At 36.4% G+C, this 13,542-nt stretch overlaps 1 protein-coding gene across 9 annotated transcripts in view; it reads left to right on the top strand.

The window, feature by feature from the left end:
* The window catches only part of LOC127839436 (bromodomain-containing protein 2-like), a 65,102-nt gene that overhangs the window by 34,570 nt on the left and 16,990 nt on the right, over nucleotides 1-13,542 (top strand). For all 9 annotated transcript variants that reach the window (XM_052367815.1, XM_052367813.1, XM_052367807.1 and 6 more), the window contains exons 12-14: nucleotides 4,178-4,345; nucleotides 5,762-5,890; nucleotides 8,425-8,550. In XM_052367815.1, the coding sequence (XP_052223775.1) occupies nucleotides 4,178-4,345; nucleotides 5,762-5,890; nucleotides 8,425-8,550 (423 nt within the window). The remainder of the gene's footprint in view (nucleotides 1-4,177; nucleotides 4,346-5,761; nucleotides 5,891-8,424; nucleotides 8,551-13,542) is intronic.

Raw genomic sequence — 13,542 nt, forward strand, 5'->3', positions numbered from 1 at the left:
TGGGAAAAAAACAACTGATTTGCATTGGGAATGGGGCCGAATTTCGGACCCATGGCATAGGGCGGAAAAAGCCTGAGTTTAGAAATAAGTTGCCTTTGTTCTGTTGTGTCCATCTTAGCTGGGCAAGGTGAAATACTTTTAACCTTAATCTAGGTTAGCTAGATCAAACCAAGACGAATTGCAGTCTGCTTGTTTCTTGCATCTGACTGCTTCATTCTCTGGTTACAGAAAATGTCATTAAGAAAAGTCGCTGTTTGAAAGATTTGAGAATGAAATTGCCTGTCTTTGCTGGGCAAAGGTTAAGTACACAACTTGTAACCTTAATCTAGACATGCTAAAGTATATTTACCAGATTAATCCCAGTCTGCAGTTCATTTCTCAAGACTGTTTCATGCTCTGGTTACATAAGGTTGCCAGTGTTTTTTTTCACTTATATGGGAATGGTGGCGGGGCCCGTCCAAAGGGGAAAAAATGCGTCGGTTTTTAGGAAAAGGGGAAAATTAACAATTCACTCTTTTATATGTAATTTTATTAACCAGGTTTTCCGAAGGAAAAAACTGGTTATTAGATTGGCGAATGCGGGCGGGCTGGCGGAATAAGCTTGTCCGGGCCATAACTATGTCGTTCATTGTCAGATTTTAAAATCATTTGGCACATTTGTTCACCATCATTGGACGGTGTGTCGCGCGAAATAATTACGTCGATATCTCCAAGGTCAAGGTCACACTTTGAGTTCAAAGGTCAAAAATGGCCATAAATGAGCTTGTCCGAGCCATAACTATGTCGTTCATCGTCAGATTTTAAAATCATTTGGCACATTTGTTCACCATCATTGGACGGTGTGTCGCGCGAAATAATTACGTCGATATCTCCAAGGTCAAGGTCACACTTTTAGTTCAAAGGTCAAAAATGGCCATAAATGAGCTTGTCCTGGCCATAACTATGTCATTCATTGTGAGATTTTAAAATCATTTGGCACATTTGTTCATCATGGGACGGTGTGTCCCACGAAAGAATCACGTCAATATCTCCAATGTCAAGGTCGCCACGACTAAAATTAGATTTAAAAAAAAAAAAAAAACTTACAAAGGGGGTTAATTTTTTTTGGTCATTTCAAAAGTTCAGTTTGAGTTTTCTCCCTTTATCAGATTTTTTTTTCACAATGAAAACCTGGTTTTGTGACAATTTTGTCCCTTGTTTATTATATGAATACACATGTTTGTATGAATATAATATTCACAGTAGAATGTCTCAGTCCTTTTTCTGAAATATTTATATCAATGATTTTTTCAACATTAGTTTCAGACAGTTCAGCCTTCATGCACAGTCTCAGTTTTCTTAGCCATTTTGAGTCGAATTGAGTTTTTTTTATCGATTCATTGGCAAATTTGAGCATTTTTATGTCCCCTCTTTATTGCTTTGCTCATGTCGGTCTGTCGGTCCGTCCACCAGGTGGTTGTCAGACGATAACTCAAGAACGCTTGGGCCTAGGATCATGAAACTTCATAGGTACATTGATCATGACTCGCAGATGACCCCTATTGATTTTGAGGTCACTAGGTCAAAGGTCAAGGTCACTGTGACCCAAAATAGTAAAATGGTTTCCGGATGATAACTCAAGAACTCTAAGGCCTAGGATCATAAAACTTGATAGGTAGATTGATCATGACTCACAGATGACCCCTATTGATTTTCAGGTCACTAGGTCAAAGGTCAAGGACACAGTGACCCGAAATAGTAAAATGGTTTCCGGATGATAACTCAAGAACGCTTAGGCCTAGGATCATGAAACTTGATAGGTAGATTGATCAGGACTCGCAGATGACCCCTATTGATTTTGAGGTCACTAGGTCAAAGGTCAAGGTCACAGTGACCTGAAATATTAAAATCCGGATGATAACTCAAGAACGCTTAGGCCTAGGATCATGAAACTTGATAGGTAGATTGATCATGACTCGCAGATGACCCCTATTGATTTTCAGGTCTCTAGGTCAAAGGTCAAGGTCACGATGACCCGAAATAGTAAAATGGTTTCCAGATGATAACTGAAGAACGCTTATTCCTAGGATCATGAAACTTGATAGGTAGAATGATGATGACTCGCAGATGGCCCCTATTGATTTTCAGGTCACTAGGTAAAAGGTCAAGGTCACGGTGACCCGAAATAGTAAAATGGTGTCCGGATGATTACTCAAGAATGCTTATGAAACTTTATAGGTACATTGATCATGACTGGCAGATGACCCCTATTGCAGCGATTTTCCTTGTCCAATTGGGAAAAGTACCCGTACCGGTCCGATTGGGAAAAATTGAGTCGTGAAAACCTCAAAATTGGGAAAAATCGAGTCGTGAAATCCTGAAATTGGGAAAATCGCGTCGTGAAGTTTGGGTCTTATTGAATACATCATACAGTTCATACTTAATTGAACATACCCATTTAAATAATCATTTGCAGGCATGCCTTAATGACCATTAAGTTATAAAGTTTATATAAATAACAAAATATTATAAAGAACACACCAAATCAATTACTAGTTGTTTTAATCTCTTTTAAAGCAATGTCTCTCTCTTTCATTTTTGTGAAAATTTCAACAATCTTTGATGTTTGATCATCACTCAGTTGCTTGCATCCCTCCCTGCACAGCATCATTATTGCTGTCAATGTGTCCTGTGATAGATGGTTCCGATTGGTTTTTTGGCATAATATTTGCTATTATGACTCATTTCAAACTGCGATAAGGTTACAAACCGACGTAAAACAGTACGCTGGCTGCCTGGCAAAAGAACCGGAAACAGTAACAACTCTATTGATTGAATGCGCTGAATAATAAAACCCGAAATTAATCGAGCGCGTGGTTACACACAACTATACGATTTTCTTTGTTCGCTCGCCGAAAGTTGGTTTTTTACGAAACTTTCTATCGTTTTGAGAAAAAATTCGGACGCTGATTGGGATTTTTCCAGATGCCGATTGGGAATTTGGGAATTTTCGCTTGATTGGGAAAGTACCGTTTTGGGAATTTGGGAATTTTCGTTCGATTGGGAAAGTACCGTTTACCGGTACTTTATAAAGAAGGAGGAAAATCGCTGTATTGATTTTCAGGTCACTAGGTCAAAGGTCAAGGTCACAGTGACAAAAAACATATTCACACAATGGCTCTCACTACAACGGAGAGCCCATATGGGGGGCATGCATGTTTTACAAACAGCCCTTGTTTATCAATAAAATGGACCAAATTGGAATGTTTTTATCAACAAATATTGACACAATATACATATATAAGGCCTTTTCCTGGCCATTTTGGGAGAAAAATGCAATTCATGTGAAAAGTCCACTAATTTGGAATCTAATTTAATATAACACTTTATAATAATTTAAAATCATATAATTTATAGTTATATACTTTGTTAGTTATTTATGAAATAAATTAGAGATATATATGTCATGATTATGAAACAGTTCTTTCTAAAAAAAAAAATTTTTTTTTTTTTTACTTCTGGAGGGGATTTTTTTACAAAATGGGGGGAAAATATATACTCTTTTTTTTAGGGGATTCGGGCCGAATATCGGCCCCGAAATTGCCATAAAAAAAACACTGGTTGCATTATTACTAGTTTAGAAATAAGTTTATGTTTTGCCAGGGTTTTTTCCCCACTTTTTGGGAAGATAGCCCATGGCTTTGGAATTGGGAATTTTATCGGCATTTTCATGAAATTGGGAAAATAAATTCATTAGCCTTTTTTCCACACGAAAAGTCCACTGATTAGGCAAATACTAAATTTGATATAACCCTTTATAATCATTCATATTAAAAGAAAAAATCATATAATACTTTGTTAGATGTAATTGAATTAAAATTGATATAAAATACACATAAGACTTCTTTCAAAAAAAAAATAAACACTTTTTTTTTTTTGGAAATTGGGAATTTTTTGCCACATTTTGGGAAAAGGGTATATTCGCAGTCTGCATGTTTTTTACATTGGACTGTTTTTTCCCTGGTGACATAAAATTCTGATAGTTTTGTATAGCAAACATTGTAAAATCTGTGTTCATAACTGCTATTTATGTTGTTTCCAGATGTAAATGTATGTTGTAAAGTACTGAACCAAATGAAGCTGGCTAACATTATCATTTTCACTCACTGTATTCATATTTAACTCTTATCCATTGTAGGTGATAAGCTTGGTCGAGTCGTGCATATAATACAGTCCAGAGAGCCAACCTTGAGAGATTCCAATCCGGATGAAATCGAGATTGACTTCGAAAAACTCAAACCCTCAACATTGCGGGAGCTGGAGGCTTATGTTATGGCTTGTTTAAAGAAGAAACCTCGCAGTTACAGTAAGTACAAGCTATGCCCTGCCAGAATCAAAGAAGGTATACACTTATTGGTCTTGACTTGAAAGTGCTGAACTGTTTAGTCTTTCAACCAGACTTTTCACACTTATGTTTAATACCAATCCCAATCCACCCATATCTGCCAACCTCACTTTCAATATGACCTTGACATAATTTTGAAACTTATCAATTTGTGACAGGTTCAGTACATTTAAAGGTTTCATCTACCATCAACACATCTTGCTACATATGTTTCCATAGTCATGTCACATTTGTTGTTATTGACCATTCCCTATCCACCCATTTCACCCAACAATGATTTAAATTTTACAATTTTGCTTTAGTAACGGGCTATCGAGCTCCAACCAGGGACATAATTGTTGGTCATAGGGATTCTTGTTTCATTTCTGTTTTCAGATTTCAACTTGATGTCAAATGTTTGATTGTGTTGAGGCAGGGTTTTTTTTTTAGAGAAAGGGGAAGACGCTGGGTGAAAGGGGAAAAAAAGAGTGCGAAAGAGAGATATTAGGGGAAAAAATAAAAACTGTTCATTTCAATGTCTATTACTCATCAAAAGAGACTTGTCTCTGTCCTTTTTGTTCTTAAACACATTTAACAGGTATTAAAGTCAAAGTCCTTAATAAAGTTGCAGGTGTAGATCTAATAATGGGAAATGTTTTCAACTATATTTTTGTACTGGGGCCGGGGGACGATGTCAATTTTGTGATTTCAATTTCATGATGAATGGGTTGACGATCTTGATTTGCTACAGTATTGGAAGGGAAAGGAGCGGCAGCTGCCGATTGTCTACTTTCACTTTCACAATGTTCGATGTTGATTACCTCGGAATCCTGCTGGGTTATAACGGTTTTCGATGATTCTTTCTTAAAAAATGCCTCGATGCGTTCAGTATCTTCCGAGTTCGAATGTTTTATTTTGTTTGTGTAAGAACGCTAATTGTGAGACATTTTTTTCTGTTTTCACGTTTATACCTCGGCTTGCACATAGCCCGGATGAAAATTCGACTTGTTTCCGGTAATTAATTGACGAAACACCCTTCTCGCGCAAGACCGGTATCCAGTAAAATAGTCACATGATTATTACGATTAGTTGCCCAGTTTACATGACGTTATTTAAGAGCTATATTTAGAATAACTGGGATTCCCAGATGTTGTGTGTTCGTCTGGAGAGAGAGAGAGCGCGAATTCGTTGTACATGGTGCAAATTGGATAATTGTCGAATGCCCCAAGGAAAAATAAACATTTCTTTGAGTGAAAATATTATATTTTGGTGAAAAATGATATTTTTGGTGGGGAAATTGTATTTTAAGGGGAAAAATTCTGGTAGGGGAAGACGCCGAATATCAGCGTCACTTTCTTAGTAAAAAAAACCCCTGGTTGAGGTAACATTATGTTTCAGCCAAGCGCACTCCAGGCAAGTCAAAGCAGCAGGTGCAGCTGGAGAAGAGGCAGGAGCTTGAGAAGCGATTGCAGGACGTAAACGGTCAGCTTGGAGGGGGCTCATCTGCAAAGAAACCTTCCAAGAAAGGTGGGAAGTACTTGCTTGCTCCCTGTTGTTGTGTGCTGTCTTTAGATGAATGGTTCATTTACTTATAGCTGTTGTGTCTCTTATTGTTTTGCTTTATTTAAGGGTTTTTAATGCCCTTCATGAGCATCTGGCCCCCTGTTGGGCATGTAGAGACATACCGGTACAGTCACTTTTTGACAAGTGACTGTTAGTTTTCTCAAACTCCACCAAATTTGTCAGACAAATCTGGCTAAAAATGTCTTGACAGACATTTGGACATTCAGACCAGATTTTGAAGTTAGCGTGCATCACATATTGGTGACAAAGATTCCAATTTGACCAGACATTGTTTCTGTACTTGTAGGATTCCTATGCATGTCTTTTCTGGGCAAAGGACAAGTACAAAACTTGTGACCTTAATCTAGACATGCTAAAGTATAGTTACCAGATTAATCCCAGTCTGCACTTAATGTCAAGACTGTTTCATGCTCTGGTTACATAATGTTGTATTACTAATGCTTAAGTACCATTTGTTATGTTGTACCCATCTATGCTGGGCAAATAGCAAGTTCAAAACTTGTAACATAGATTGGCAAGATCAAAACTAGATATTGCAGTCTCCTTGTTATTAGCGTTGGTCTGTTTTTTGCAGTGTGTACATAAAGTTGTTATGCCCCCGGATCGAATAATCGGGGGTATATTGTTTTTGGCCCGTCTGCCATTGTATGTGTCTGTGTGTGTGTCCCAAAACTTTAACCTTCTTCATAACTTTTGCAATATTGAACATAGCAACTTGATATTTGGCATTCATGTGTATCTCCTGGAGCTGCACGTTTTGAGTGGTGAAAGGTCAAGGTCAAAAGTAAAATTTTAAAAAAAATCTAAGGGAAGTAATAAGCTTAAAAGGCAGATAATTATCTGTACCTGCCAAATGATAAAAAAAATGAATATAAATCAAAGCGGCGCAGTAGGGGGCATTGTGTTTCTGACAAATACATCTCTTGTGAATTTGATGTTTCTGTCCCAAATTATTTGCCTATCAAAGCTTTTCAACGGGCAAGGTTTACCACACAGGTTCTTATGATATAAAGTATAGTTATTCCCCGCCAGAGGCGGAGGGATATTGTTTTGGCGTTGTCCGTCCGGCTGTCCCTCCGTCCGTCCGGCACTTTTGTGTCCGGAGCCATATCTTGGAAGTTCTTTGGTGGATTTCATTTAAACTTGGTATGAGTACATGTATATATATGCATAAGAGGATGATGCACGCCAAATGGCATTGTACACCATCTGTTAAAAACAGACTTATGGCCCTTTGTATCTTGAAAAAATGCTTTTTAGTGTCCGGAGCCATATCTTGGAAGTTCTTTGGCGGATTTCATTGAAACTTGGTATGAGTATATATATGCATAAGAGGATGATGCACGCCAAATGGCATTGTACACCATCTGTTAAAAACAGACTTATGGCCCTTTGTATCTTGAAAAAATGCTTTTTACTATAGGTACTTTTGTGTCCGGAGCCATATCTTGGAAGTGCTTTGGCGGATTTCATTTAAACTTGGTATGAGTATATATATATGTGCATAAGAGGATGATGCACGCCAAATGGCATTGTACACCATCTGTTAAAAACAGACTTATGGCCCTTTGTATCTTGAAAAAATGCTTTTTACTATAGGCACTTTTGTGTCCGGAGCCATATCTTGGAAGTGCTTTGGCGGATTTCATTGAAACTTGGTATGAGTATATATATGCATAAGAGGATGATGCACGCCAAATGGCATTGTACACCATCTGTTAAAAATAGACTTATGGCCCTTTGTATCTTGAAAAAATGCTTTTTACTATAGGCACTTTTGTGTCCGGAGCCATATCTTGGAAGTGCTTTGACGGATTTCATTTAAACTTGGTATGAGTATATATATATGTGCATAAGAGGATGATGCACGCCAAATGGCATTGTACACCATCTGTTAAAAACAGACTTATGGCCCTTTGTATCTTGAAAAAATGATTTTTACAATAGGCATTTTTGTGTCCGGAGCCATATCTTGGAAGCACTTTGGCGGATTTCTTTGAAACTTGGTATGAATATATTCCCGCGCCTATATTGTTTTGGCGCTGTCCGGCACTTTTGTGTCCGGAGCCATATCTTTTAAGAACCTTCCTTTGTCTTAGTTTTGTGTTATTGTCCTTCGTCCGTCCATCTATCATTATGTTCATCCGTCCAATTTGCACATATCCTCAAACAAAGCATATGTTGCGGGGGATACCTTGGGCCTTTCAGGCCCTCTTGTTATATAATGTATTGGATGTAATTGAAATAAAATTTAGATATAGTAATCATAGGAGTTTTCTTTATGAAACAATATTTAATTATTTTGGGGTGGGGAGGATATTAATAGGATTAATCCTTTGGTTGTAATTTTGAGATTGAAACTAGTTTTATCTCACTGCTCCTCTTTCTTCCATTCATTTAGGATGTGCTGTTAGCCTGAACATGTAACTTCATGTGAATGGCTTTTCCTGTTCAACTTTACTTGTGCTTATTTGCAGATGGTAAGGAGGGAGATGCGGGTGCCAGTCGACTGTCTTCAAGCAGCAGTAGTGGCTCTGACAGTGATTCCTCTTCCAACTCCAGCTCATCCAGTGAATCTGATTCCAGTGACATGTCCGATTCAGGTTAGGCTGCATCGGCCCACATTCATAAACTGTTCCTACCCATATCATACAAATGTCAGATCAGATCTGACGGCTTCATGATGAAATGTGTGTGCCTACCACAGAATATCCAAAACATTTTCTTTGACAACACATTAAAGTAAGTTAACAAAAGTTTATATGAATCAGTAAATAGGAACTTAAGCTTAAGTAAAAAAAATAAATGTTTGTATTCACTGTTTATTTTAATTGCCACACCTGTATGTAACAAAACATTGCTGGCTGGACCAAGTTAATGTGCTTTTGTGTACTATACTCTTGTTAATTCCACACAACAGGTATGTTTGGAAAAAGATGCTTTTATCCAATGTTCATTTAATAAACTTTTAGAAGCCTGTAATGGGAAAATAGCATATAAACCAGCTTCAAATGTTTCAGTAAGGAAGTCTCCCAAATCCTTATCACACTTTCTCTGACTATTAACGGGCAATATTTATATATTTCTTGCTGAAACACTTGTACAACGTCGCAATAAACATGCATAAACCATTGAACCAAAGGTGTCTGCTTCAGTCCAAATGTTAAATCACATTTGTTTGTATTTTGTCTGAAATTGCTGGTGTCTCTTTAAATTATAGCACTGTTTCTATGTTTGGCATGATTGGAGAATGTGAGAGTATTTTTAGTATCATCAAATATGTTGCATATAATGATAAGTGCCACCAGTCAATTTCATTAGATATTTGTATGCAACCATGTACAGCCTGAGTGCAGAATGTGTTCACCTTGAGACCAGCCTTAATGGGCTGGACTTGTCCCTCAGCAGTGTCATTGGTCTGTAGGAGGTTTCAGTTCAAATTCTCATTGTACTCCGCAGATTTGTTGGTGTGCAACATAGAATTGAACATTAAAATGATGCATAACAAAACTATTACTTAATAAAATTTAGTTCATATGATTAAATGATGTGATTTAAGGTTGCTTGTCTCGTTGTTTCTGTGCAACTCAAAATTCATTTTACTAAATCATGTGACAGTGATATGCATTTGAAATCTGATTGTTGATAAGCAGGACAAGATGTCTGCATTGTCAATATCAACACCAAAGGTGGCAAGAAAAGGTAATCTGGCTGATCTCAAAGTTGACACTTTTGTGCACTCCTAAGGCTTAATCTCCTGTTTTGCTAATTACTGGTATTATCTTTATATATTGTTAATTGAACAAAAAAAATTATATATTTTTCATTGCAGTTTAAAAGGAAACGGCTGCTTTTTGCATTGGCTTGTATTGCTAAATTGTCAACTTGGAGTTGTGTTAATTCTTTGTACCTTATAGTTTGTTTCATTAGTGTATTTCAAAGCAAGCTTATCTGTTTGTAGTTGTTAAGATTGTGTTTCTTGTCATGTAAATCTAGAATGTGTGGTTAAATGTTAAAATATATTTTGAGTTGTACAGAAAAACATTAAATTAATCATGATTATGTTTGTATCCATTTTACATTTTGTCAGTTTTGTATTGTATCATTATCCATTCATCATATTGCTGTAAATAGTCATTTTATAGATTTTCATAGTAAATCATCAGCATTTTTATCCGTAAATCATAAAATAAAGATAATAAAATTGTTATCCTTTTTGTCTCTGTATAATGACCTGTTGGCATGAGTAATCATGCCTAGATGGGTTTGTCTTTCATCTCCCACACGTCAAGGCCAACAAGGTGAACACATTTTGCACTCGGCCGCATGGTTTGGAAGTGTCTTTTCTTTGAATGGTGTAATTTATCTAGAGCAATATCTATGAAATATGTGTCATGAATGTGGTGAGGAAATACTGCTGCAAAAAAACACCTTTCTTTGTTAAAGGATATCGCCATCTGTGTTTACTGTATGTTATACAAGTCAAATTAAGAATTGATAAAAAAAAAAATTTGATTGAATTACAAGGAATGCACGGATTTGACCAGTTGCATGTGCAACATCAATGCTCTGCCTTTTTGATACATTTTTTATGCCCCTCAAGGAGGGCATATAGTGATGGCACTGTCCATCACACTTCGCGTTTAGGTTTCGAAAAGTGCTCATAACTTCTATCTTGCTTCAGATGTAACATTCATATTTGGTATGCATGTGTATATGGACAAGGCCTTTCCATACGCACACAAATTTTGACCCCTTTGACCTTGAACTTGGGGTCCACATTTAGGTTTCGAAAAATGCTCATAACTTCTATCAAAGCGTTTTTTGGGGGCATATGTCATCCTATGGAGACAGCTCTTGTTGAAGTTTAGGATTCTAATGTATATCACTTAGATAAATACATCCATGTGCTATTTACACCAGAAAATTAACCTTAATTTTGTGCATATCCTTGATTTGCAACTGGTCAATACCACAACATTGAAGAAAAACAGAAAACGTCAAAAAAATATATCGTACATTACAACAGTGTTTAAATAACTTACCTTGCATCACAATTGTGTTTGATTAACCATTGACAATCAACTTCATTGTTTCCTTTCAATTAGGTATCAACCTTTACTACAGTGAATAAATAGTATTTACTGAAAATTCACAATACATCACCATTTTCAACAGATCTTCAATGGTTACAATCTTGGAAAAAAACATGACCGAGTATCAAGTGTGGGTGCAATGTTTGAAAGCCAATAACCGAGTATCCTCTATTGCTACAATGTTCGAAAACAATAACAGAGTATCCGCTATGGCTGGAAAGTCTTGATAATACTGAGAATTCACCATTATCATACCGTTTGAACACCTTTTATTTAATATCCACAATGGCTGCAATGTTTGGAAACAGTTTATTGAGAAAACACCATTTACAAGTTTGATAAATGGCTGCGATGTTTGGAACAGTTTATTGAGAATACACAACAAGTTAGATAAATGGCTGCAATGTTTGGAAACAGTTTATAGAGAATTCACCATTAACAAGTTAGATAAATGGCTGCAATGTTTGGAAACAGTTGATAGAGAATACACCATAATCACAACATTTGAAAAAAACTTAATACCGAGTTTCCACAATGGCTACAATGCTTGGAAACAAATATCTACAATTATTACAGTGTTTAAAAAACATCTATTGAGTATCCGGAAGTTCTAAAACAAAATCATACTGTTAACTGAGAATCAAACATCGCAATGGACATTTCCCACAAAAATTGAAAACTATTGAGTATCCACTATGGCTTTGATATAGTTTACTAAAAATCCACTATAACCAAGATGATAACTGTATCCACAATCGTTACGATGTTTGAATACTGTTAATTAAGAATTCACCATTGTCACAAAGTTTGAAAACCATTTGCTAAGTATAAATACTAGCTACAATGTTTTAATACTGTTGAGTGACCGGGCAGGCTAGCTTAGATGGTAGAGTGCCGGACTACAAATTAAAGAGGATCTCCGGTTAGATACCTGGACACAACAGTGGGGATTGTTCACGAAGTCTTCTATGACAATTCTCTAAACTCTAAATGGTTGTTGGCATAAGTATATGCACTTAGTACTGGTACACCAGTTAACCCAGGAAAGAGCAAGTTGGTAAATTGACCCCTATGATTTGACTGAAATACTGTTTAAAACAGCAAAAAATAACACCCAAGAATCCACAATTGATAACATGTTTGAATACCGTTTCCATGGTGTCAATAATTGGTACAAAGTTTGAATACCTGTAACTAACTTGCCACAACAATCGCTGTTAACCAAAGAAGTTTTCTAAATACATAAACCTTCGATGGCTTAAATATTAGAGTACTTTTTACTGACTACCATTCTCACCATGTTTTTTTGTTTGTTTTTCTGAATGTCAACACGTACATGTTGCCAGGATTTAAAATCTTAAAAATAACTGGATATCTAGAATTATGTTGAAAACAATCTTTGAAAACCTTTATCCAAATTTGCTACAATTGTCTTGTACTTCGAGCCATGATACACGCTACAAATCAAATCCAATTTCTGAAACATTTATAATTATCACAATATTTGAACATCTTTCACCAAGTATCCTTGAGAGCTACAGTGTTTTAACACTGTTTTGAGAATTTAACACAAGTTTGGAATACTGCTGACTACCCATAATTATCACATTGTTGAAAGACCATTTACGGAGTTTCCAGATTGGCTACCATGTTTGAATACTGTTAAACAATGGCTCATTGTGTTAAAAGATTAACAAAGTATAAACAATGGCTACGATGCTTTATACAGTTGCAAAATAATCAATATAACAATAATTGAAAAACATATTCTAAGTATCCACACTGGCTACTACATGTATGATTGAATACTGTTTGATTAGCATCATCTTATATCACAATGTTAAAAAATAATTTACCCACAAACAAAGTTATGGGGGGTATATAGGAGTGAACTTGTCTGTCGGTCAGTCTGTATTGAGTGTCCGCTCTCTAATTCAAGTAGTTTTCATCAGATCTTCACCAAACTCGGTCAGAAGTTTTATCCAGATGATCTCTAGGCCCAGTTTTAACCTGGGCCATGCCGGGCCGAAAACTAGGTCATGGGGTCACGAAGTGCGTTTTTTAACATTCAGCGTGATGTCCGCTCTCTAATTCAAGTAGTTTTCATCCGTCCGCTCTCATTAGTCCCCTACCGGTTTCACCGGAGGGGACTTATGGTTTCTGTCAGTCCGTCACACTTTTCTGGATCCTGCGATAACTTTAAAAGTTCTTAATATTTTTTCATGAAACTTGGAACATGGATAGATGGCAATATGGACATTATGCACGTCATTTCATTCCTCATCAAAAATTCTGGTTGCTATGGCAACAAATAGACAAGAAATACTGCTGAAAATGGTGGTTTTTCTGGATCCTGCGATAACTTAAAGTTCTTAATTTTTTTTCATGAAACTTGAAACATGGATAGATGGTAGGTCTGACGTAAAAAAATTCTGGTTGCTATGGCAACAAATAGACTAGACATACTGCTGAAAATGGTGGTTTTCTGGATCCTGCGAT

Source organism: Dreissena polymorpha, chromosome 7 (genome assembly GCF_020536995.1).
Source record: "Dreissena polymorpha isolate Duluth1 chromosome 7, UMN_Dpol_1.0, whole genome shotgun sequence".
NCBI classification, from domain to species: Eukaryota; Metazoa; Mollusca; class Bivalvia; order Myida; family Dreissenidae; genus Dreissena; species Dreissena polymorpha.